General features: G+C 43.5%; 11 protein-coding genes across 11 annotated transcripts; 5 read left to right on the top strand and 6 right to left on the bottom strand.

Annotated features, from left to right (window-relative positions):
• Positions 1-476: 476 nt before the first annotated feature.
• EAF02_011951 (uncharacterized protein) lies at positions 477-1,169 on the top strand (the record flags this gene model as incomplete). Its single annotated transcript, XM_038907999.1, has 1 exon — positions 477-1,169. The coding sequence occupies one exon, from the start codon at positions 477-479 to the stop codon at positions 1,167-1,169; it is 693 nt and encodes a 230-aa protein (XP_038752174.1).
• Positions 1,170-2,371: 1,202 nt separating this feature from the next.
• EAF02_011950 (uncharacterized protein) lies at positions 2,372-2,986 on the bottom strand (the record flags this gene model as incomplete). Its single annotated transcript, XM_038907998.1, has 1 exon — positions 2,372-2,986. One exon carries the CDS (start codon positions 2,984-2,986, stop codon positions 2,372-2,374), a length of 615 nt encoding a protein of 204 aa, XP_038752173.1.
• A 1,814-nt stretch (positions 2,987-4,800) lies between these two features.
• EAF02_011949 (uncharacterized protein) lies at positions 4,801-5,926 on the bottom strand (the record flags this gene model as incomplete). The annotated part of the gene is given in 6 exon segments (XM_038907997.1): positions 4,801-5,199; positions 5,254-5,402; positions 5,464-5,596; positions 5,636-5,802; positions 5,819-5,844; positions 5,880-5,926. The coding sequence occupies 6 exon segments, from the start codon at positions 5,924-5,926 to the stop codon at positions 4,801-4,803; spliced, it is 921 nt and encodes a 306-aa protein (XP_038752172.1).
• A 54-nt stretch (positions 5,927-5,980) lies between these two features.
• Positions 5,981-6,614, bottom strand: EAF02_011948 (uncharacterized protein; the record flags this gene model as incomplete). Its single annotated transcript, XM_038907996.1, has 3 exons — positions 5,981-6,025; positions 6,075-6,209; positions 6,261-6,614. 3 exons carry the CDS (start codon positions 6,612-6,614, stop codon positions 5,981-5,983), a joined length of 534 nt encoding a protein of 177 aa, XP_038752171.1.
• Positions 6,615-8,121: 1,507 nt separating this feature from the next.
• On the bottom strand, positions 8,122-9,929 carry EAF02_011947 (uncharacterized protein; the record flags this gene model as incomplete). Its single annotated transcript, XM_038907995.1, has 3 exons — positions 8,122-8,238; positions 8,293-9,328; positions 9,382-9,929. The coding sequence occupies 3 exons, from the start codon at positions 9,927-9,929 to the stop codon at positions 8,122-8,124; spliced, it is 1,701 nt and encodes a 566-aa protein (XP_038752170.1).
• Positions 9,930-10,184: 255 nt separating this feature from the next.
• Positions 10,185-11,477, top strand: EAF02_011946 (uncharacterized protein; the record flags this gene model as incomplete). The annotated part of the gene is made up of 1 exon (XM_038907994.1): positions 10,185-11,477. One exon carries the CDS (start codon positions 10,185-10,187, stop codon positions 11,475-11,477), a length of 1,293 nt encoding a protein of 430 aa, XP_038752169.1.
• Positions 11,478-11,740: 263 nt separating this feature from the next.
• On the bottom strand, positions 11,741-13,058 carry EAF02_011945 (uncharacterized protein; the record flags this gene model as incomplete). Its single annotated transcript, XM_038907993.1, has 4 exons — positions 11,741-11,842; positions 12,000-12,137; positions 12,267-12,934; positions 12,995-13,058. The coding sequence occupies 4 exons, from the start codon at positions 13,056-13,058 to the stop codon at positions 11,741-11,743; spliced, it is 972 nt and encodes a 323-aa protein (XP_038752168.1).
• A 641-nt stretch (positions 13,059-13,699) lies between these two features.
• On the bottom strand, positions 13,700-15,807 carry EAF02_011944 (uncharacterized protein; the record flags this gene model as incomplete). Its single annotated transcript, XM_038907992.1, has 4 exons — positions 13,700-14,349; positions 14,401-14,666; positions 14,718-15,014; positions 15,206-15,807. 4 exons carry the CDS (start codon positions 15,805-15,807, stop codon positions 13,700-13,702), a joined length of 1,815 nt encoding a protein of 604 aa, XP_038752167.1.
• A 2,406-nt stretch (positions 15,808-18,213) lies between these two features.
• EAF02_011943 (uncharacterized protein) lies at positions 18,214-20,115 on the top strand (the record flags this gene model as incomplete). Its single annotated transcript, XM_038907991.1, has 3 exons — positions 18,214-18,241; positions 18,411-19,181; positions 19,247-20,115. The coding sequence occupies 3 exons, from the start codon at positions 18,214-18,216 to the stop codon at positions 20,113-20,115; spliced, it is 1,668 nt and encodes a 555-aa protein (XP_038752166.1).
• A 923-nt stretch (positions 20,116-21,038) lies between these two features.
• Positions 21,039-22,205, top strand: EAF02_011942 (uncharacterized protein; the record flags this gene model as incomplete). Its single annotated transcript, XM_038907990.1, has 2 exons — positions 21,039-21,783; positions 21,856-22,205. The coding sequence occupies 2 exons, from the start codon at positions 21,039-21,041 to the stop codon at positions 22,203-22,205; spliced, it is 1,095 nt and encodes a 364-aa protein (XP_038752165.1).
• A 1,063-nt stretch (positions 22,206-23,268) lies between these two features.
• EAF02_011941 (uncharacterized protein) lies at positions 23,269-25,642 on the top strand (the record flags this gene model as incomplete). The annotated part of the gene is made up of 5 exons (XM_038907989.1): positions 23,269-24,172; positions 24,223-25,303; positions 25,362-25,440; positions 25,529-25,570; positions 25,631-25,642. 5 exons carry the CDS (start codon positions 23,269-23,271, stop codon positions 25,640-25,642), a joined length of 2,118 nt encoding a protein of 705 aa, XP_038752164.1.
• Positions 25,643-25,664: the final 22 nt, after the last annotated feature.

Here is a 25,664-nt window from a genome sequence, read left to right as displayed (position 1 = left end):
TTCGCCCCATGACTGCCGAGCCACAGTGAAACGAAAGAAAATTGGTTAGTTGCCGCGAATCTCAATTACCTAAGCGAGCCGAGCCACAGTATCCATGCAAGTGCTAGTCTCTTTAAAGTTAGCATACCCCTTTTTCAACGTCATGTAAGTTTATGCATGGAATATCAGAGACGAACTACCGCATGTTTCCAGGAAATTCGCATTTTCTTTTGCAATTATACGAGATTTTGATCATCTCTTCTGCATGGGGATCCTATAGGTGACAATGCTTTACTAGGTAGAAACAGAGCACCGACATGTATATAAGCTTCACCGCGTTCACTCTCTTTTCTTAATTTGCTCTTTTTCTCCTAATTGCTAACGAATAATTCACGAATCGATATATTTAAACGTCTCTTCTTCTCGATATTCACTACATCTACCTACTATCCTCTCAACTTTTCGATCTTCGATATATCAAAATCAATACCTTCATCATGCGTGTTCAAGTTCTTCCAGTTATCGCCCTCCTTTCCCTTGGTGTTTCGGCACAAGATCTCGGTAGCATCGTCAACTCAATAACCTCAGATGTCGGCGGAGCAGTAAGCACAGCTACATCTGCCATTGGTGGAGCCGCTGATACTGTCACTTCTGGAGCCGCTGGAGTCTTTTCGACCGTCACCTCAGGAGCAGCAGGCGCTTTCTCAACTGTAACTTCAGGGGCTGCCGGCGTTGTTTCAACTATCACCTCAGGTGCCGGTGGAGTCGCTTCTACTGTTACATCAGGAGCTGCTGGCGCATTCAGCACCGCAACTTCTGGAGCCGCTGGAGCCTTCTCTACAGCAACCTCCGACGCCGTTGGCGCATTTTCCACAGTTACCTCTGCTGCCGCCTCCCGATACTCGAGCATCAAGAGTGAAGCCAGTAGCGAAATCTCTAGCTTGAGCTCCGTCGCCCAGACTGCCACCGACAGTGCCGTTAAGAGTTCGATCAGCGCGGCCATGAGCAGTATCAGCAGCGACGTCGCCAGCGCCAGTTCCGAAGTGAGAAGTGCCACTAGCAAAGCTAGCGGTGCTCTTAGTTCCGCCACTAAGAGTGCCGCCAGCGCTACTTCTAGCTCGGGAGCTATGAGAACACAAGTGCCAATGGCTGGAGGAGCTATTTTGGGTGCGGCTTTATACTTGTTGTAGATTGATGGCGGATATAATGAGCGAGAGGAATTGAATGTGTTATGTTCGGAAATGCTAAGGGTGTTTTGATACGGCGTTGATTAATTGTATAACATCTCTTTTCACGAATAAAATATATATCTTTGGGGCTTCATCCCTTTTATGAACTTTTTTCCTAATTGTTGATTGCAATCTATGTTCTAATTTTCATATTCTCAGGCTTCTTTTTGAAGGATGTTAAGGCCAAATTTCAAATTACACCAAAATTTATTATGGGAGTTCGTATACCAAAGATAATCTTCGATAAATGTTGAATAAATTTGATCAAAGGTAATTGTGTAATCCTGAAGTTGATTATCTATTGATCATTATATAGAATATCTTCGAATGTATCTCTAATTGAAATGATATTTAATATTGAAAATAGTGAGGTTTGAATAATTTTGGTGAGCAAATTCGGTAATAAACGTCAAGCCTGCCTGAGTATATGCTACTTCAATACTGAGAACTGCTAAACCGTGCCCCGTTTATACAATGGAGTGTAAATAAATTGTAATCCTACATAGAAGAACTTAAATGCTGGAGGCAGATTTATGAAGCTTTCTCGTTGTGGTTCTCGATGCTCAGGCTCTAGGTCTGGGATGCATGTAAATTCAGATATCCGAGTCCATTTAGATATTCAAAACAATCCCGATGTTCAATTCAATATTGGGCATATGCGTCGCATTGTTCTAGAAACTTGATTGCTTTTGATATCTCTTGGTGAGCTCTTTTCTAGACCTATGTGATTTTCCGGTGACCTACAATTCTTCCTCGGGCTTACGAAAACCCGCAGTCCTGAATCAGCTACTTTGAATTCCTTCCATAATCTCTAACAAGCTGCTAGTTCTAGAATGCTTCGGCATAATTTCGATATGATTGTCAAAGGTACAATTGTTTATATTATTATGTATTGTGTGTAGCTAATGGTCTATGGAAAGTGAGCGAGGTTAAGAGGGTTAGCTCACCAAGTCAGTACTAGCGCAACATATGTTTCTAACAACATCCATATAACCAAAAAGCCGAAACAAAACAGAAGGACAAATAATTAAGGAATGATTCACTTGATATGAACCTTCAAACGGGACTTCGCATATATTTGAGCTTTTTCTTTACAAACTCCAGAGTATATTGCAACCACACTGTCTAAAACACCCGCAACATTTCACAGAAAATTTGAAACCTTAAATCAATAATCCCATAGCTCCAACAACCATAGCTCCCCAAACCGGAACATACTTCTCTGGAGAATCTCCAGAAGCCGCAGTAGCACTAGCCGCGGCACTAGCAACACTACTGGCGCTTGCAAATTTCGAGCTTAAGCTACTAGCGCTCTCCAAAGCCTCGGTTTGTGCCTTTCCTGTAGCCGTACTTGCCATGCTTTCCAAACTACTGATCTCAGCACTGATGCTCGTAGCTTGTGCTTGAGCAGACGTCGCAATCTTAGATTGGGAGCTCAATGATGCGGCGTTGGATGTAGAAGCTTGAGAGATGGATTTGGAAAGGGATTTGGAGATTGAAGAGACGGCTTCAGAGAGTGAGGATGCTTCAGATGAGAGGGAGGATAGTGCGGAGCCGGTGGCGGTGGCTTCCATGGAAGTGACAGAGGATAGAGAGGATATTGCTGTAGAAAGGGCGTCTTGAGTAGCCTGGGCTTGGGCATAGTCTGATGTGATAGTATTTACGGCGCCAGAAGCCTTTTCCCCGATGGATGTTCCATCAGCGATGACTGATCCGAGATCAGCAAATGCTGTGGCGGCGAGGAGTGAGAGGAGTGTGATGGTGTTTGGAAATTGCATGGTTGGTTTTATATTGGGTTTGTGGAATGTGAAGTTTTGTTCATGGAAAGTGATTCGATTGAAACTAGTTAATACTATTCTTTAATAGCTGTGGATTTTATAGGGAAAGGCTTTATCGCATGTATGGGGATCTCCAGATTTATAGATTTCTAATTCGAGAACGATGATAGCACGAAAGCAGGAGGATCAAACGACTGAGCCACGAAGCTTGTAACAGCAACACTTGTACCTGCATCTGAACCGTACTGTTACTCTGTGAAAAGAAGCTTTCCTCCCTAACACCCATGTCAAAGAAATTGCTACGCCATTGATGGAATCCTATTCCAACAATTGCTAGGCGCCCTCTGCGGTCACGATTTAAGGCGGGCCCGCCCCCATTATGACATAGCATAAACTTTCTCTTGATTGACACATCTAAAACCCTAGAAAGCAATGTTGAAACATGTTTGTTCACTTGAAATCCTTCACTAAAAAGGAAGTTGCAAACCGACAAAGGATCTCTCTACTCCTCGAGGAGTGTTGTTTCATTGTTCTGTTCATTTATTTCTAGAACAAATTATGTCTCGCGCGGCTATTAAACTTTCCTAGCCACGGTCGCCATCGAAGCCTATGAGGTATTTGATTCTGCATTGATTATCTTTCACAAGCATATGTTCATGCTTTTCTGATGTCTCGTCGTTAGGATACCATGTCCCATGAGCCATTCAAACACTGTCGCTTTCTTATCTAAATTTCATGGAGAAACTCCTTTAGATTCTGATTGGATTCTATCAGTAATCGAATTCATGTCTAATGAATTTGAGTGCACTTTCTCCAGGACATTATTTGAGTTCGATCGACCCGGGTACTTTGAATAGTCTAGCATAAAATGAGACGCTTGGAGACAATCATGGCCAGTTAATAAATGGCCAGTGTCAATAAATAGATTCGGGATAGTATTGCGACGACATAATTCGGGCTTAAACTTAAGTTTACTCTGAATTTCTTCCTGTGGGCGCAACCGAAGGATTTAGGTCTCTAAACACCAACACAACACAGAATGAAACGCACCGACGGGTACACCGAAGGCAATATCAGGTCACCAAAAATATCGAATTATTTTCCTAGTAGACAGTAGGCGATAATGATATTGGAACTTGGAAGGATGAAGGAAGTTGTAACTTCGAGACGATTTGCTGGAAAGGTAACGCGGGGTCGATAATTATTTGATGATAGAAATCCTTCATTGATGCTTCGAAATCATCACACCATACTATATGGCCGTTTACCCAGATAAAGTCTCGAATACTTTCCATATTATTACTCATGAGTGCCAGTATAGCCTTCTGTCTTACTCACTTAAGTTTTTAAAGGAAGACGTCTGTGTATCTTTGAATAGTTACCAAGAGTACAAGAAGCTCCTTTATCTTACCCGTGGAAAGTTTGTCGCGAGATAGATTGTTCACCTCCATTACGGTAGCGAAGTATCTGCTATCACAGCTTTCAAAAAAAATGCATGAGAACATACTCCGCGGAGGCTAGTTGCCATTTATTGTTCATCGGCCGGCTTACCGGCTGAATGCTTAACAAGACATTCAACATTAAACTTTTTCATTAGACATGCCCTATAAATGCCCATAATCGTATTGGCGACACCTATAGGCTTATCATCTCAGTGAGAAAGAGAATGAGAACGAGAATGTTGCCTGCGACACCCGTCTAGAGGGTGGATGGGCGTACGACACTGACAAAGCAAGGTTGGGAAAAGTAAGTCCTGTAAGATTATTGAGAAAATATCTTAACATCGATGGTGAATAGATATACTAATATGTTTATCAATTCGCCTTATGTATTCGATCTTCTTGATAATTCCATTGTACGCGATCGTACATAGCGTTGAATTCCCAAGTGATTTCTGATACTCTTCGCTTATGCAATTGTGTATTTGATACATCATAAGCAATTTGTACAATCTCGGGTCTCAACTCCATCCTCCTTTGATTTTTGGCGATTGTTATCTTTTTGACTTGTGATAGCTCATGACTCCACCCTGCGAACACACATGATTTGATTGTAATAATTTCCAAGTCGATGATCCATTCATCCACTTCGAAATGATACGTTTGGCCCATTTCAGTCAATTGCCCGAGTAGCTCAGGATAGCTGCCATCCAATGAAAGAAAAGAAGACCGGTGACTTCTTGGGGGTGACAGTATCTTGTCGAAACTGTGGTCCTAGAAACATGAATTGATTGAAGCCTCTTGTCTAGCAGCAATCGACGTCCAAACTCGCCATGATTCTCGCCACCTCCGAGAGTCTCTTCCAGAGACAGGTATCCAAAGCCATCTCAACCCGCTGAGGAGATCCAAATTGATTTCGAAGACGCCACAGTTGTGGATGATATAATACCGAAACATTTTAACTGCTGCTCGGATTTCTGCAACCAGAATTAGCTAATGGTTTATATTCTTTGGATGACCAAGATACTACAAAACAACCACAAAGACCAACTATATATCCGTTGTCCAAAGGACTGTATTCAACGCAATCGAAAGAAACTCCTGACTTCGTTGGTGCTGGGGGCATAAATTCGCTTGTCCGATTCAGATCTGTGATGAACCAAATTTCCTGCTAAGCATGTACCCAATACACAATTTTAGATATACTTACTTGCAAATGGTAGACTACAGAGTTAATATTATAGACCATAATTCTGCCAAGATATTCAAATTCCTGAAGGAAAAACGATAGTGAAGCAGTATCATAATCAGAGCCCCATGTGCTTCGTATACCTGTATTGTAGATAAATTCGATACCCCTGATACCAGCGCAGAACCCTAGCGGAGAATATACTCAAATTGCGACAAGATTGCCATTCTCTGGTTTAATATATAGGTCTGATGCTGGGGCAAACGAATTGTTTTGTAAATCGTGCAGAGCAATAATGTCATCGTCCAGCATCGAAGGTATAATTGACGGGTATGGGTGTTTCCAGAGAATGCTAACGAGAACAGTTTAGTTTTTTTTTAAGTTTGGCCAGATTTTAACAATTCGAAGAGCCTATGGATATTATTGAATGGTCTGTATTAGGATAGTGTACTCATCTTACATCAAGACCAACAAAAATGCGCGTAAGGTGTTCTAGACTCCACTTGCTCACGCCAAGCTCGTCTATGCTATCGAGAAATGAATGCGGATAAATATCGATTCCAACTGGTTCAATACCCAACGAACTAGCAACCAGCTATGGAGTTTTAGGCGAAGTTGAAGCTATCATGTGATTATATTGTCTTACAATGTAGTCTATGTTCATAGGCTGGCTGTGGCTAAATGTAAATGTGAGGCCCGAGACCACCCGCCGCTCCAGAATATCCACATACAATGGTGTCACAGTACAAAGTTGTGATTCAACATGCATCTTCCCCCAATGCATAGACCTCTGTGTGACTTGTTTACAACCCTTTAGGTCTCTTTTCAACGCCAAACAACTTACAATAGAGCAGAGCCGTTGACTTGGGACATCTGTGACAATGTCACCATGTAAGAATCGTCCAGGCTCTTGAATGGCTTGCATCCGGCTGACCATCTCAATCCCTAGTTTCCAAATTCGCTCGCGGTTTATGAGCCCCATCCCATGATCAGAGCTCATCTCAGATTTGACTTCGAAAAACCGTTCTTTCCAGGTACAATCAGGCAAACACAGCGCTCATTTAAAGCTCAATTCGCTATGGACTCGAAATTTAGACTCCCAAAATGTTGATGGTTAAGAACGAATATCTCGTTTATAAGCTTGTAGCAAATTTAAGGTGTTGCTAAATGAGAGTTTGTACATAACAGAATGAATTGTTTTAGTCAGTAACGATGAAAGTCTAGAACAAGGAGGGAATGTTGCGTCTTTTTGGAATTCAAGAGGTAAACTTTCTACTGGGATAGACGAGTTTTCTGTATGATATTCAACTAAGTTTGACTGATAATGCGCTTGATGTTCATCTTCTGACCGTGTATCCAAGACGGAGGGGGTATATTCAAGATATTCGAAGTTGAGAGATGCCGGATCCTGTGAGAGCCGTGAAGTGTAACAACTAACTAAACGGAAGCGTAGACTGACGATATCAGTTTCCTGGTATGGATTTGGTTGAGGGAAAGGGATAGCACGCGACCACCCTTGATTCACACGCGGGTAGTCAATTATCATGTGTTGGATTAGACTTAGTTCCTGTTTGTCTAAAGCCCCCAAGATATCTCGGATAGTAAAGGAAACGAAGTTGATTCTCATGACCAGTATGTAAGTCTTGAATGTTTTTCGCTTCCGGTTCTGTCAAATCCAGACTCATTATAAGGGCATTAAGAATGGCGTTAGCTGTCTCATTCGGCTTCCAGAAAAGATCCGTAGTATCTTTATGGAATCCAGGGAGAACTTTCTCTGGGAGTAAAATATTGTACTGAACTCTATTCTCCTCATTATCTATTTCGTAGCTTTCCTATAGTTTCGAACCAATCGACATCATTAGTATGACTATTGATTAACAATCACAACGAACAAGTGCCTTGTACTCCGACGGACATAAATACTCTTCCTTTTCCAATCAATTATCTGTCTCTGTCGCAATCTTAGCTGGAAAGAACTAAACAAAATCTTCTAGATGATCTAGACGTCAAGTTCGATTCAAGGGTATTTCAATAGGAACCATGGACTGATTCCATTGTTTAGTTCTGGAGATTTGCTCCACTTCATAAGCCTACAGCCCTGTGCCTCATATTGTGACAAAGTTAGTACTAACACTGTTATGCAGTTATATCCAAGTAGGCAGGTGAACTGGGCTAAACTTAAAAAGCCTCGAATCAAAAATTTCCTGCGCTGATAGACTGCTACCAGATTCAGAACACTGCATGAGCATGTATCGATACCATTTATTAGAGTGAAAGCCTGTACACGGGTTGAATCCTGTCCAGAAGCTAATCGTAGGGTGAGGAGATAGGCATACCTGAGATTGTTGACAAGTAGGTATTTATGATATCCACAAGTAGTCAGTCTTTGTCCTTTTGAGAATAGAAACTATGCGTGTAGTTGTAGTATATATTCTGGACCCTAAAGCATAGTCTAACCCAGAATAAGAACATATAAGTCATATAATTTATCATCCCGAAGTACTATTTTACATTCTGAAGACGCCGAATTTGGTATCTACCGGTTCATTCTTCCCGCCCAATGCAGCCATCAAACTCAAACCTAAAACTCTTCTCGTATGACTTGGTGGAATAACTCCATCGTCCTAGATTATTTGTTAGTCACCTCAATTCCATTTCGTTCATGGAAGAGAACATACCCATAATCTAGCACTTGAGAAAACCGCCTCACTCTCTCTATCAATTCTATCTCTGAGCTCTGGATCAACAGCCTTTCCAACAGTCTCCATGACAGCCGTCAATTGTTCACTTCCCATTACTCCAATCCGTGCATTAGGCCACATCCATAAGAATCGAGGACTATATGCCCGACCACACATACCATAATTACCAGCACCATTACTGGCACCAACTACAACGGTAAACTTGGGTACATTGGCGCAGGCAACTGCAGTAACTAATTTTGCTCCATTTTTTGCAATACCCTCGCGTTCAGCATCAGTACCTACCATGAATCCGCTTATATTTTGCAGGAAAATGAGAGGGATTTTGCGTTGAGTGCAAAGCTCAATGAAATGGGCGCCTTTGAGGGAGGAGGCAGAGAAGAGAATACCGTTGTTCGCTATGATACCGACTTTGTGACCGTAGATATGTGCAAAACCTGTCACGAGGGTGGAGCCATAGTCGCGTTTAAATTCGGAAAAGACACTCCCATCTACAATGCGAGCGATAACCTCATGGATGGGGAGAGGTTTGCGGTGATTAGTTGTAGCAATTCCAGTCAGTTCTTCGGGAGAATAGAGGGGTTCAGTGTAGGATTCTGAGGATGGAAATGGTTTCGTGGGCCAATTGAGATTGCTAACGGATCGGCGGGCAAGAACTATGGCGTGAGCATCATCGACGGCGAGATAATCTGTTACTCCAGATACGGAGCTGTGCATATTTCCACCTCCCAGTTCTTCAGCTGTTACAACTTCTCCAGTTGCGGCTTTTACTAGAGGTGGACCAGCTAGGAAAATGTGGCCTTGTTCACCTACGATGATACTCTCATCAGACATGGCGGGAACATAGGCACCCCCTGCTGTGCAAGGACCCATGACCACAGCTATTTGTGGAATTCCCATTGAACTCATTCTTGCTTGATTGAAGAAAATTCGACCAAAATGCTCTCGATCTGGGAAGACATCTGCCTGATGTGGAAGATTGGCTCCACCCGAATCTACCAGATAGACACAACTGTAAAATATCAGTATCTAAAAAGCGTGTACATCAATTGAACGGAAACTCACGGTAAATTGTTTTCCTTCGCAATCTCTTGTGCTCTCAAATGTTTCTTCACAGTAATTGGATAATATGTTCCTCCTTTCACGGTACTATCATTTGCAACCACCATGCACGTTACTCCCTCAATGACACCTACCCCCGTAATAATCCCACCAGCAGGTACATCCGCCTCAGGATAAAGCTCATGACCTGCCAATGCACTCAATTCTAAGAATGAAGTACCTGGATCTATGAGTGCAGTGATACGATCTCTAGGAAGCATCTTTTTGCGTGCAATATGCTTTTCACGTGCTTTGGGAGGGCCACCTTGATGTATTTTGGCGGTGAGAGTAGAGAGGTGATCAAGAAGAGGTTTCATTTGAGACTCATTCTGAGTATATTCCTCTGAAGAGGTATCGACATTTGTCGGAAGAACGGAGATGGCTTTTGCTTGGGTTGGAGGACAATAAGTAGCAATTGTTCGAGAAGGAATGGAGCTTGCTTTGTGATATATTGGTCGTAAGGATTTCCTAGAGAGATTGGCCAGAATTCTGGATGCTCTGAGTGAAGCCATTGTCATAGAAGTTGTGCTGTAGTGACAGCAAAAAAGTGAGATATTCACATGGACATTTAAACATTTGTTTCGAGACAAGATCTCAAAAGCCGAAGCGGGAATAGGCTCGTCGGCTAGATGCGGCCCCGCGTTTCCCCGGAAAACCACGGTCCAAGCTAGCTAGGAAGGGTTTACAATTATTGTGTACATCTACAAAACCTAAACAGTGTAGGAAACATACTCTCTCAATTCTTACAACATTTTCACAGAACAAAAATGGCTTCCTCAATAAAATGTCTTCGATCGCTCACTACTCGACCTATATCTCATCTCCACATCAAACCTTCCATCCCCATATCCACAATCCGTCGACGTAATGCATCATCCAAGCACCCCGCTGGTTTCGAGCCACCAACCTCCTCTGATCTGATTGAGCTCCGCGAACGAGTCCAAGAATTCACACGACGGGAAATCCCTGAAACGCTCGCAGCTGAAACCGATAAATCGAATGCATTTCCCAATGCCATGTGGCAAAAATTCGGCGATGCAGGGTTCCTTGGTATAACTGCTTCTGAAGATGTGGGTGGACTGGCTATGGGTTACCAAGCACATTGTATTGTGATGGAAGAAATATCTCGTGCCTCGGGTAGTATTGGATTGAGTTATGCTGCACATTCACAATTGTGTGTGAATCAATTACAATTGAATGGTAATCAGGACCAGAAGATGAAGTATATGCCGGGGTTGATTGATGGGAGTAAGATTGGTGCATTGGCTATGAGCGAGAGTGGCGCAGGGAGTGATGTTGTCAGTATGAGGACGACAGCAAAGAAAGTAGATGGTGGCTATGTGTTGGATGGGACGAAGATGTGGATTACCAATGGACCAGATGCAGATGTTATTGTGGTTTATGCGAAGACTGAGCCTGAGAAGGGCTCGAAGGGAATTACGGCCTTCTTAGTCGAAAAAGGATTTAAGGGATTCAGTTGTGCGAGAAAATTAGACAAGATGGGTATGAGAGGAAGTAATACTGGAGAATTAGTTTTCGAGGGGGTATTTGTGCCCGAAGAAAATATCTTGGGCGAGGTCAACAGAGGAGTCAAGGTACTGATGGAAGGACTTGACATTGAGAGATTAGTGTTAAGTGCTGGACCATTAGGTATCATGCAAGCTGCTTTGGATGTTGCACTTCCATTCACACATCAACGCAAGCAATTCGGTCAACCTATCGCACACAATCAACTCGTCCAAGGAAAACTTGCAGATATGTATACAAAGCTACAAGCTTCGAGAGCTTATACATATGATACAGCAAGGACTGTTGATGAAACAGGCAATATCAGGACACAAGACTGCGCTGGAGCCATTATGTATGCTGCTGAGCGAGCCACGGAAGTCTCATTAGATTGTATACAATTGTTGGGTGGCATGGGTTATGTTGAGGAAATGCCTGCTTCGAGATTACTGCGTGATGCAAAGCTCTATGAAATTGGTGCTGGAACTACCGAAGTCAGAAAAGTGGTGATAGGCAGAGCTTTCAACAAAGAATATAGTGGGTTTAGTGCATAAAGAGGGAGCGTGTTTGTTAGATTGAGCATAGCGATGGGCTTCGTGTCACATGTAGTATACCGCAGCAATGATTAGAGTTCTTTTTTCTTCATCGATCGACCCCACGTGAATTTACTCGATACGAAATCTTGTCTAGTGCAGTAACAGGAGCCAGCTGTTGAAGCCAGTCTCAATTTCCACAAATGCAACATCCTCAATTTGCTTCCTGGATCCCATCGTAGTCATCTCCATTCTCTAGCTTAAAACCTTGAAATCACAAACCTTCACATCCCCATCTTCCCCTCTCTCAATTTCTTATAAATCTCCTCCTTATACCCCTCCAAATTCCCAATCATATACCCCGGCTTAAACGTCGGTCCTTCATCCTACATGCACACACATCAGTTTCAATCTTCACACACACATACATGACAGTTTCTCTTCGCACTCCTCCCACCACCCCTCTACATCCCAAAACACAACACGAACAGAGATAATACTAACCCCAATCATCTTCACAACCCTCGTCCCACACCCACTCACTTCCAAAATCGTCCCACCTACATATTCCGCACGAGTAAGTAGTTCTAACATAGCTTCTGCGACGGTTTCAGCGGGAATCCATCTTTGATCCGAGGTTAACATGGTCATTTTGTCGGGTTGATGAGACCAGATTGGTGTCTTTGAAAAGGTCAATAATTAAAGTCTCCTCATCTGCATCTGCATCCGCATCTGCAACTCCATTTAAAAAGACCCTCCCTCCCTTCCAACAAACCACAAACCACAAAGAAAAAGAAAGAGAAACCTCACCTGCACAAGCGCCGGCGCAATCGCCGTGACCCTAATCCCCAGCTCCTCCAACCCCGCCACACTCCTCACAAACCCCGTAATCGCAAATTTGCTCGCGTGATACAGCGGAGTTTCCATGACTCCTATTTGACCCGCTACACTCCCCACACAAATTACTCTTCCGCTTCTGCGGGACGAAGTCCAATACTCGATGCCCATTTGCGTGAGACGGATTGGATGCGTGATGTTTACGTTGAGGGTGTGGAAGGAGCCGGGGAAGGGGTTGACGTTGGGAGATGTGGTGTCTGATTGATTTCCTTGGAGGGGTTGCTCGAGAGAGGGAGGGGGGTGGAGATGGTGGGTATCTTGGGAGAGGGAGGTACCAGGGGGATTGTAGAAGTTGGAGAAGAGGGGATCGAAGAGTCCGGCGCCGGGGACGAGGATGTCTATTCCTGCTGGGAAATGGGAGAGGGTGGATTCGAAGAGGGAGGTGAGCGCAGGCCAAGATGTGACGTCGGTGGAGTGGTACAGACATTGTGGGGGTGTGGGGGTACCGGGGGATGAGGAATCTGGGGAAGTGAAGGTGTAGGTGGTGAGGAGTTGGGTTGCGGCGGGTTGGAGGGAGAGATCGGCTATAACCACATTGCAACCTTTTGAGAGGAGGAGAGTCGCGAATGCAAGATTTATTCCTGGAGATAGTATGTGAGAGGGTGGAAATAAGGTGGGGGTTAAGAGAGAGAGGAGAGTACCTGAACCCGCGCCGGTGACGATGGCTACTTTTCCCTCGACTTCAAGATCCATCTTAAGATCCATTTTAAATAGAGAACCTAAAAAGCTATAAGATATTGACGATTTACCAGAGTAATATCTACCAAAGTACAATATAGAAGAGACGATAAGACGACAAGATGCTGAAAAAGGTGCAGCTAAAATACAGGATGGCCATACATATATAAAGGATTCCCTTTGTGTTTGTACACAATCTGTTCGTACACAATCTATTCACACTTGCTCATATGGTATGTACCATATCCTATCCTATCCATTTGCATATTTTGCGGCGCCATCCGCGCATGGTTGTACAAGAGCCGGGATTTCATAGGTGAATCTTGCTTTTTCTTCAGTCCAGCCGCAACTTGTCACATGTACGATCGGATACGACGCTTCTAGATAACAATACCACATAAAAAGCCCTGAGTCGTGCAGCAATAAGTCACTGTCCTTAGACGACTGGTTGATCAGCTGAACCACTCGCATCTCATCACAATTTGTAATCAGCTTACAGAGTCCAAGTTGAGAATATGCCAATGCCATTAACTAACGTAGCCGTGAAGTAGGGTATAGAATCAATATGCCTCTGGGCGCCGTATAGCCATTCGAAACCCATGATATACATACAAACTCCAACCCCAAAACCAGTAATATAAAACCCACATTCGTTGACCCGCCAGATTTCATGCATACTCCTTTTGCCATTTGACTAATTGCCTAGTAAGAATGTCCATCATTTCCAGACACGTTAAATCCTTAAATTCCTTTGGTGTTTCACTTTCGCCTCGAGCCACCTGTTTTCCATTTGCGCCATTAAGTTGTATCATAGGGAGAGTCTCCTCGACCAGTCCCCGAAGAGATTTCTCTGCTCCACTGCCACTTGGAAGTATTGACGGGTCTGCAGCCAATTCAATTTGAGTTCGTGATATGAAATCGAGGATATTTGTAGCACGTTTCCTCATCTCAGCCATACTAATTTTGCTTCCTACGCTGGTCTTTGCCTTACTAGTCTTGCTCTCGTTATGTGAAGCTCTGCTAGTTGTTGTCTGTACGTTATCGTCCGTACGTGGAATATCTCTAGATTGAGATCGGTTGGGAGATAGAGCGTTGTTATCGTCCTTTTCCCTAGTGTACTGGTTTTTGCCCGATTTACCCTTTCGAAGATTGGGAGGTCTGCCACCTTTCTTATGCGAAACTGGCGGCAGAACTGGAGGAGGTGTATCTGGCGCTATCGTTTGTGACACTGGGGGCGGATCTGGCGGTTGGGCAGATACCTCGGGGTTCTTGCTTGGAGGTTTTATCGCCGGCGGAGTCTCTTCAACAGGCTCTGAATCTAGGCGACTGTGAGTTGTTGCTACATCATAACGTATTTGAGTGTACTGACCTTCAATTCTTCGCCGTTCAGCTCGACCTTTCCTTTTATTTGCGGCTTCCAGCCTCGACCTTTCTCGTTCTTCCCTTAATTCCTTTTCTCTATGGTTTTTAGCTGCTGCTCCCCTTATCTTCTTAGCTGCTCCAAATCGACCATTTCCCACGATTGTGCTGTCCTCAGATTCTGCTTGAGAGTGGGGTGCCTCTTGTGGTTTCTCGTCGTCTTCAGGAGTAGGAGAAGCCGAGTCCGTCCGTTGTCTTTTGGGTCCATCGTGTTTGCTACTAAGAGTAATTAGAGTAATTTGCGCGAATAGAATGACAATTACTTACTCTTCGCTGTCACTCCGGCTTCTTTTTGCTTTGCGACTCCGGCCATCAATACTTTCTGGGATATCTGCGACGCTAGCTGCTATGGCTTTTCGAAGTGCTTCTTCTTCAGCAGCTTCAAAGTAAGCAGCATCTCTACTATTCATTGTTGAGCGCCTCTTTGTGCTTGCGGAGCTGGAGCTTGGTCGACCATTCTTGCCACCTTTCGGTGATCTTGTGCCGTCTTTGGAAAATGAAGCCGCTCGAGAGGTTGTTCTGGAGAGATTCGGGTGAAGGGGTAGGTACAAAGAGTAGCGTTGTCTGCGATCCATCATGTCAGAATTATCATCGATTTTTTCTTGAGTTGGGATTATTTGTTTAAGGTTCTTGCGCAATTAAGAAATCAATCTTGTGAGACTTCGATCTGCGCCACGGTCTCGCGTGGATGCTGACAATTCGAGTGAATCTCTTGAATGGGGGTATATGTGATTGATGCGAAAAAAAGGACTCACCCATTTGACGCCGAACGGATTCTGTGAAGTTCTTTACGACATTGTTCGCAAAAGTATTCTTCGGGACTTGTATCTTCGTTCATGATTCCAACGCATCCGCCGTGTTGCCAGACTTTGCAAACGTCGCATTGTAAGAAAAATCCAGCCAAATCTTCTGTGAAATCCGCTGCTGTTATGACTGGCTCCTCAATTCCATCTTTTATATTATTCTTGTTATCGTCGTCCTCGAGTTGTGGCGGTCCGGGATATTCATCGTAACCGCAGATGCATCGAACAGCTTCATCGTCATCGCCTCCCTCATCTGCACCAATGACTATGTCTTCATCAACTAATTGTCCTTTTTGTAACTTATCACCTCCATCAACTCGGCCTCGCTTTCGACGTGTCGAGGAACTATCTTCGGCCGTGACTGTGTCGTCAGGAGAGTCCGAGGAAAGTGAGGCGGCTGGAGTCGACTTTCGTGGAGATTCGACTTTATTATTTGAGCGAGTAGATCTCTCTGCGCGACTAGAAGAATTCGAGGAAGCTGAAGAATGATGAGAATTAGTTTGAGAAGGATGACTGCCTCGAGCAGCCCTTGACGAACGCCTAGTAGTATCCATCCCCAACGATTATAATAGTACAAAGGTAATGTTGAATTCGAGATTCGGTATGTGCGAAATAGATTAAAATTCTGGTAAATCTCGAGCGTGTATGTAATGTGTAATTTGTAATTTGTGAATTGAGATTGTAATTGAAGTCCTCCTCCTACTTCGACGAGAAGCTTTTAATTCCAGTCTTCCCAAACCAAAACCAAGAGTCGAATGAAAAGAGAAGGAAGGCAACGTGAGTTTTGGAAAACGATTGAGTATGGATTAGAGCTTAGAGAACCAAATTGGAACCCGAAGATATGCGATCTGATAAATAGGAAGGTGGATAAAGTTTCCTGGTGTAATCATGACTGCGGGTGTGAAGAGAGTGAGGAGTGAGGAAAGAGCGAAAGGAAATAATTTACTAAATTCCAAGCTGCCCTTTCGTCCCCGCCAAATTCCCTAGTGAGTAAGTATTGTGCTTAGGCATAGGTAGGCATAGGCCAAATTCCGTTCGGAATATGTGAAGAGCGAAGGGAAACTTTGGAGTGACTAATGGAAAAATACTGACCAATGAGAATATTGCCTTCACATTTCCTTGTTAATATTGAAGAGCTACTAAACGCAATTGGATCTTCTCTCCTCTTTTTTCTTTTATATGGAAGGTTGTGTGAACCAATGACAACTTACATGAACCTACCGCATCATCCACAAAACGACCAGCTGGTGAGCACAATACTTATTATTACCTACTCGTGGTAGTAGGTACAATTGCCTCATATCGCCTACTGTACGATTTATACGTTTGATAGATCGGGTCTTCTGGTATTCAGCCCGGACGTGGTTGAAGAAAGTGTTAGGGATGGGAAATATCAATATCTCAGAAGAGTGTTCTGCCATCAATTGATTGAATGACGCTCCGCTGGCCCTCTGGGAGCCACTGCCGTGGAGGCAGACTATATGGAAAGGAAAAAGAGAGATACCTTCGAGCGCAGCGAGCTATGGGGGTTTGGGGACTTGCCCCATCAATAAATACCTAGCTAGTAATAAGTATATATTGTATATATTATATACATATACCACCAATCAATGAGATTTTCCAGTGACGCCTGATGGATTGAAATTGACAATAAACATCGATATGGCAAGGCGATGGTCAATCTAGTAATCATTGAACTTTTTCTATCGATATACTTATCACAAGCGAAGTCCTTAATTAGTATCTACTAGGTAGATCTACAGAGTCATACAACCCAAGTATCTACGAGCTCATTCATAGGTGGTAGATATATGCTACCTATCTGGGTATGCATTATTAATAATAAGTGATCTAGATGACATCAATCAAAAGTCGTTCAGCAGTGCTAGTATATCCACGGCGTGCATAAGTACCTAGATAGGTTATACAGTATTTCTAGCAATTGACTTTTTTCCATCAATACCGTTGAGTATTGGTGACCTAGTGCTTGCTGTCATTCATCAAGGAAGTACTGTGAGACTGTCTAATAAGTAGATAGATACCGTTTCTATGAGTCCCTAGTAGTCCACGGGTATCTCAGTAGGTGGATAGATACAGATAGATGAATGATTAATGCACCTGCCTCGATACTGCTGTGCCAATTAAATCTTCCATAAAGCATGGCGGGCATCCAGGTACCAGCATTATAATTTCTGCCCCCTTCACTTTCCCACATTCATCAACGTGATTTCAAAATCATTTGGTACTTTGATCCACGCCTTCCCTATTTAGTTTAGCTATCTAATCTTAGCTAACGCACTTGGAGGGCATCAACATCTTCGGTTCAATGAACGTAACCAATTTGTGAGAAAGGAAACGACTAAATAATTAAGGTCTTTATTGACAAATTAATTTCTATCTCGCCCCAAGATCACTTCATACCAGTGAATTCGAACTTCGGCATTCGAACTTCCCTCCTCCGATTTTGAATACTCATTGTTCTTACCATCGCTCGCTTTTTCAAAAGGGTTATATTGGATAAGAGAGATAAACACAGACTCTCATACTATTCTGTTGTCCGTGGGGTTCAAAGTCGTCAATAAATCTTCCTAGGGCTTCCCCCCCTCTCGAAATCATTGCTGAGTATTCGCAATTAAAACAATCAAAGTATGCAACTCTATACGCATTTCTTCCTCAGACATTCAAAAAAGGAGGCAAAATTATGTTCAGTCTCTTAAGATGGTTGGCATTTCAGGGTTTTGGTTTGGGAATAGGGATGACAAATTACATGTCATTACTTCCCTATTCTGTATGCGAGATTTCTGGCTGATGTGTTTGTTGTTTATTGTAGGAAAGGAAAGCTCAAGGAAAATCAACCAAAACTTAATTCTGTCCCTCAAATCGAAGAGAACAAATACATTGCTGCCGTACGCGAACCTTCAGAAGAGCGCAAATTTAGTCTTAGAGGTAGTTGGCATGTCATGTCCTCTTTCTCGTTGATGAACACAAGTATGAAATTCTCATAGCGTGGCACCTCTCATTATTGATTCCGCCACTCTTAACTACCAATTTGGCAGCGGCAAACAACCACAAATTCTTTTCATGACAACAGGAATCATGGTGGGCTTTGTCTCATGTATATTACATTGGCTGATCTCTGTATTTGAATGCTTGTTAGGCTACTCCCCGTCCGAATCATCACGAGCTATGTCTCCAGAAGTTGTATCGCCGGCACATCCAGAACGTCCCATCAGACCTCTGCCCAAAAGAAGTCTCCGTGAACGTCTCTCTCCTAATGTCGCCGAATCGATCAAATACCCGCCCGCACCTAAAACTCAAACTCCCTTATTCTACTATCCATATACTGTCCGAGACGAGGTTGCGGCAAGCACCATGGTAGAGGCTTCACATCCAAGTGAACGCCCGCAGGTAGATAATGTCGATCAAAATTACATCCCGCGGCGGAATGGAGAAGATCCAGAAAGTGAAGAGGAGGAGGTTTTTCGTTCTACGCGACTCTACCCAAGACAGTCAGTTGATAACTCTGGTCGTTCCTACCGCTATGTCCAAAAGCCCGACTCCAAACATCCAAATCCTCACCCTCCAGGCTCAACTGCTTCTTCTGCAGATGGTTATGACTCATTCGAGAATACAAATAATAAGAAGAAACGCAAGATTCCTACACCCGGAGACTCAAATATCAATGGAGTTCATCTCTCCAACGATTTAGCAGGAATGGGAATATCTGGTCAAGATGAGGAGGATGTCAATGGTGCAGGATACTATCATGCCGGTGGCTCGGTATCTCAAGGTTTGTCGGGTCCCGGAAGAGGTAGATATGGCCGAAATCGCAATGGTAGAAGTCCCTTGAGAACTTTATCCGACGTTTCGGGTAACTGGGGCAATGGCCGCAATTCAAAACAACGACAACCCCAGTGGCCCACACCTAGTAAGTTTTTCCCCTCTCGAAAATTCAGACTGTGCCAAACTTTTTTACTGATGACGATTGCAAAGACGAAAATGCAGGGATCATCTCAACTGCAATTGCAAACGCCGAGAAAGAACCTCCCATAACTCCATCGAGGGGTCAAGAGAATATTAGTTTGTTGCAACAACAGGCATCGAAGAAACCGACCCCCACTTCTACTCAATTCACTTTTACTTTTGATTCTCAAGTACCGGCACCAGGACCTTGGCCTGGATCAACAAATACAAATATGCATCAAAGTCCTGCTGCGAGGTCAATGATGACACATGGAACACAGATGGGCTCGAACATGCAGACAAAATCCCAACAATCGGCGCATGCGCAGAAGCAAAGTGTGCCTCAAACGGCACCCCCAAAAAGAACCCGTCGTCGAGCGAGCAAAGAGTACCAAATCGCCGCTCGCCAACGTCGTCAACAACAAGAATATCAGAACATAACTCATCCTCCTAATCCTGAAGATATTTGGATTTGCGAGTTTTGCGAATATGAGAGTATCTTTGGCGAATTACCCATGGCATTGATTAGGCAGTATGAAAGAAAGGACAGGCGTATTAGGAAGCAGGAAGCAGAAAGGAAAAGATTACTGGAGAAGGCAAAGACGAAAGGACGGAAAGGAAAAAAGGGTAGCAAGGCTGCAGCAAAGTCAATTCCCCAGGATCGCCAAAATCAACATCAAAACTCTCAGCAAGGTAATCCAGCAGATCAAAACCACAGTCAAGGAACTCAAAGTGAAGATTATCCAGACGATGAGTATGATCATGAGTACGCCCAAGATCAACCCGCCTCTCCCACGACCTCTTCATCTTTTCGTCCAACTGAGGTCTTACAGACTGATCAAGGCAGGCGCATCGATGGAAATCCCGGAAGAAGTAGTGATGGTCGAATTGTGACCTGATGACGGTGTACATGGGATTCTATCTACATGACGATCATCCTATTATTCATCGGTCCAAATTATTCACTATTTTACCTAACGATATCCCCCACATCTTCTTTGCGCGGCCTGGTGTGAGGCAAAGCCAAAATCCCCATTCATCTTCTCTTTTACATCAGCATAAGCCTTCAATTTCAGATAAAACGCTCCATCGGCGATCCTTACGAATTAGCATTAAGCATCAGATACCTTTGAGTGTTTCGTCTTCGTTGCATCACTCCTCTCCAGCGAAAAATTTCAAGGGATGGATCAATGGGTGGAAGAGGCAGACAAGATGTTATTAATCAACGTACCACAGTTTTAGAACCTACTTTATTGTACATGCACAGTATAGCTAGACCTGGGTTGATAATATATCTCTTCCTCCCAATTTTTCATCTCACTGAAATTCTACATTATTCTGAGAGCGAGTGCTAGTGCTAGTGACATAACAGATAAGTGATTTTTCTTTCAGTATCAGCAATCAATTTATTGTTGCTTCTCATGTCTTCTCTCCAAATACTAGAAAAATAATAATAATTCTCTCAATTATACACTGTTCGTTCATATGTGTTCTCTGAATGATGATGTCAATGTATCCCCGCTTAACAGGGGTCGCTTGGGCATGGAGTCAGCCTTGGGACGCTAAGCCTTGTATAGATGGTGGCTGTGTTCTCATAGTAGGATGCTACTGGTAGGCAACAACTTCCTGGATGACTCGATTACAGCCATCACAAAAATATAATACAGCCTTATGGAAAGCTTATGTACTTTCCAATTTCTTGATCTACTTCGATTATAACCTTTACCATTGTACCCTTCTTGACCTCTATTTATAAAAGGTGCCTCTCTTTACTAACAATAAATAATATATCGTACATGCAAATATCACAACTAAATTCACAATGTCATTTCTCTCTGAATTAAAAGGCACAGCCTCGCGACTTACAGGCTCTTTCCAAAACAGCAACCCGAAAGAAGAAACGATCAAGGAACGGAAAGCGAAAGGTGGGAGTGGGAGAAGAGGTTACGACGTGGTCAAGACGAATTATACATCTCTTCCGGTTGAGATACCGGAGGAATTTTTGCAACCGCTGGAGAATCCGGAGGAGAAAATTACGGTTCAGAGAATTGAGTTTGAGAAGACGGTGTTGAGCGAGTATAGGGGTGCGTATGCGGTGGTGCTGGATGGGGTGTTGAGTAGAGAGGAGTGTGGGGAGTTGATTCGGTTGGCGGAGATGAGTAAGGGGGCGCATGGGAATTTGGTGGGGGGTGGGGGCGCTGATGGGGTTAATGGAGATGGAGATGGGGATGAGGGTGTGAATGAGAATGAGAATGGACTCAAAGGACCAGAAAATAATGGATGGACTCCCGCAATGGTAAATGCAGGTGTGGGATATGAATTCCTCTCTACGGAATATAGGAATTCGGATCGAATTATCTGGGATGAGAAGGAGGTGGTGTCGCGTCTCTGGAAAAGAGTTCTTCAAGGAAAGGGCATCAAAGAAGATATCGGAGTACTTGAGGGGAAGAGATGGGAAGGATTGGCTAGTTTGGGACTTCGGAGTGGTGAGAGATGGGTGGGCACTGAACAAGGAATCAATGAGCGCATGAGATTTTTAAGATATGGTGCTGGACAGTACTTCAGAGGTTTGTTTATCTTTTCTATTTGCTTCCCTGTTACTGGAGATTAAGGTCTGTATGTCTAACGCAAAAATAAAGAACATGTCGATGGCGCCTACGGAAATCCAGATGGTAGCGAACGTTCTTTCTTTACAATTCATCTCTATCTCAATGATTCAGCGCAAGAACTCGAGAAAGATCCTAACACGCCTAAATTCCCGAAAGATTCGGAGATGCTCAGAGGAGGGGCTACGACCTTTCATTCGAAGGATATGAAGGAGAGGTTGGATGTTGATCCGAAGGTGGGGAGGGTGTTGATTTTTCAACATAGGAGATTGTTGCATAGTGGGGATGATGTGGTGAGTGGGATTAAGTACACGATGAGGAGTGATTTGATGTTTAGATTTGAGGATGGTTTGGAGGGGGAGGATGATGTGGTTTTCGGATAGGTTTGTGAGTGATGCTGGGGAGGTATACCCTCGGGGGAATGAAGTGGGATTATGGAAGCATTTTATTTGGATCTTGAGCGAGTGTATGTGGTATAGAAATAGGGAACAAAACAACAATTAAACTTGCATAATAGGCGCTCTTTCAGTCATGTTCAAGTCTATGCCCATACGCAAAGAAACCGTTTCACCTTGTCCATTCAACCCCTCCAAAGATTGATATATGGGCAAAGAAATTGAATACTTACTACCTAGTATATAGTATTCATGCTATACACAAATTATTCTATAAGGTCATGATAGATCAACATATAGTTACCGCAGTCCATACGACCCAATTGATTTCTTTCCCACCAAGTATACATACAAAATGGCAAAAAGCCCAGTTAGAGGCAAACCCCACCGGTATCAAGTTAAATTCCAGTTGCACTCCTCGATATGAGTGCATTGACTGCGCTTCTCGAACAATTTACCGTTTCTTCCGAATAGTGATTCGAACAACTGCGTCAAGGCGGCTCAGATGTGGTGTTTTATAGATGAGAGGGGGAATGGTATAGATAGCATAGCTCTTCTTTCGAGGTTACCTAGGTACTAAGATGAAATGAACAATAATAAGACAAAGTGACTCCTTGGCTAGGTTGAAACTTCAATATAGCTGACCAGACTTGTTAGTCATTATCGCTCTACATCCGCTTTACCCCTAGAGTAATAAGTAAGTTTAGTTGCTGAGCTACTATTGCGGAGTGAGGTTAGGAAAAGGATGGTTTCGCTCGGCACGGCACGAGTTTGATAAAGTTTTTATGGAGATTCTAGCTTGGGTTTAGCTGGTTTTCCTCTCCAGCTACCCCAGATATATTTCGGCCGATGCTCAGCCCCGCATTAGAACGCTTTCCGTCGGCCATCAATTCAATAAATTAAGTTACTTCGTAAATAAATCTTAAGGAATTAAACAAACAATTTTCTTCTTACAATCAGCATTTTTTCCTTCCATCTCGACTTTCATAACCCAAAAGCCCAAGCTACAATTGATAGAATCTAGAGATTACTCTTTGAAATTGATGTTCAAATGCATTCAGCAACCAGATCTCGAGTTCTAGCTCGAGCTCTCCTCCCTTCCTTTTCCCGACGATATGCCACCGCTCCTGCGATCACTCCCATTACTTCCGTTCTCATAGCTAATCGTGGAGAAATTGCTCTACGAGTCGGACGCACAGCTTCGGATCTCGGTGTCCGATGTACAACAATTTATACGGATCCTGACGCCAATTCACAACACGCACTCTCCAGTCCTTTCGCGGTGAATCTGGGTGCTGCGAATGCGTATCTTGATGGTGAACGAATTATATCTGTGGCAAAGGAACAAGGTTGTGAGGCTTTACATCCCGGATATGGATTTTTGAGTGAGAATTCGGCGTTTGCGAAACGGTGTGTAGAGGAGGGGTTGGTGTTTATTGGACCACCTTGGAAAGCTATTGAAGCTATGGGAAATAAATCTAGGAGTAAGGATATTATGATCAAGGCGGGTGTACCTTGTATACCTGGATATCACGGGGAGAATCAAGAACCTGAACATCTACTCAATGAGGCGAGGAAGATTGGCTTTCCAGTTATGGTAAAGGCTGTGAAGGGCGGTGGTGGAAAGGGTATGCGTATTGCTCAGACTGAAGGGGAGTTCCTTGAGAAGCTGGAGAGTGCGAAGAGTGAAGGGAGAAATTCTTTTGGTGACGATGTTATGCTGGTTGAGAAATATATTGCTACGCCAAGACATATTGAGGTACAAGTTTTTGCCGATAAACATGGCAATGCTGTTGCTTTGGGCGAGAGAGATTGCAGTTTACAAAGACGCCATCAAAAGATTTTGGAAGAAGCGCCAGCACCCAACTTAGCGGAAAACATTAGACAGGATCTTTGGGAGAAAGCTCGTGCTGCTGCACTTGCTGTAGGATATGAGGGTGCTGGGACAGTAGAATGTGAGAAACATTCCTTTTATTTTTTGTCTCAAAGCTAACTGAAATTATAGTTATATTCGACAACGATACTAATGAATTTTTCTTCATGGAAATGAACACTAGATTACAGGTCGAACATCCCGTGACTGAAGAAATCACTGGAGAAGATCTCGTATCATGGCAATTCAAAGTTGCAGCTGGGGAGCCATTACCACTTAATCAAGATACGATAGCTCAAAGAATATCTGAACGTGGATGGGCCCTTGAGGCACGAATTTACGCAGAGAACCCAAATCAAAATTTCATGCCTGATTCTGGAAAGCTTGTCCATTTACGAACACCTAAACTATCGGAAAGTGTTCGAATAGATGCGGGTTTTGTTCAGGGAGATACAGTCTCATCAAACTACGATGGTATGATTGCAAAGCTTATCGTGAGTGGTCCGACAAGAGAAGTAGCCATACGAAAACTTCACGCAGCTTTACAAGATTATGAGGTGGTTGGCCTAAGTACCAATATTGAGTTTCTCAAAAAGATTTGCAAAAGTCCTGCATTCATTCGAGGTGATGTTGAGACAGGATACATACAAAAACATCACGATGAGCTCTTCATAAATGGGACTATTGAGCCTGAAGCATTTGCCCAAGCTGCTCTTGGTATCTTGTCCCAAGAACTTTCTGCCGCGAGTTCCAAATCGATCCAAGGTCCTCATGGCGAGGCAATTGGTTTCAACTCTCACGTCCAACGCGAATTTAGTTTCACAAAACCTGTCATTCAACCATCAAGCGAAAAGCCGGAAATCTACCACGTAACCATTGACCAATCTGACCGCAATTTATACAACATCACAGTAAAGGGACCCAATGTCGAAAAATCATACGCAAACATCGTCAGCGAGCCAAAATCCCCTACTATCTCAACTTTCTTCCCCCACACTCGAATTGAAAGCACATTGATCAGACAAGATGATAAAATCACTCTCTTCCAACAGGGAAAACAAATACAATTACAATTGGCAACGCCGGGATGGTATGAAAAAGCATTGGGATTGAAGGATGTGAGAAATAGTGTGGTGGCACCGATGCCATGTAAGGTATTGAGAAATGAGGTTGGAGAGGGAGAGGAGGTGGAGGAGGGACAGGCGTTGGTCGTGTGAGTATTTCCTTGCATTGGTAATTTGTGAAATGATGCTAATGTGTTGAATGTGTAGGATTGAGAGTATGAAGATGGAAACGGTGATTCGAAGTCCACAGAAGGGAGTCGTGGCTAAGTTGGTACATAAGGAAGGGGTGAGTAGATTTTCTTGGGTTTCAGTCTATTGATCTCGAGGTCAGGGAAGGGTTTTAAGGAGTATATGCTAATGAATCGTGCGAATAGGATATCTGCAAAGCAGGCACTGTGCTTGTGCTATTCGAAGAGGTATGTTGGAATCTTCGCTTGCCTTTTGTTGGATCTTCAGACTAATCATGTGTCACGCAGCACGAAGAATGATTCAACACACATGTCAAATCAT

This window comes from Botrytis sinoallii (assembly GCF_014898435.1).
Source record: "Botrytis sinoallii strain Bc 23 chromosome Unknown BSIN_038, whole genome shotgun sequence".
NCBI lineage: Eukaryota > Fungi > Ascomycota > Leotiomycetes > Helotiales > Sclerotiniaceae > Botrytis > Botrytis sinoallii.
This window is presented reverse-complemented; position numbering and strand designations above follow the sequence as displayed.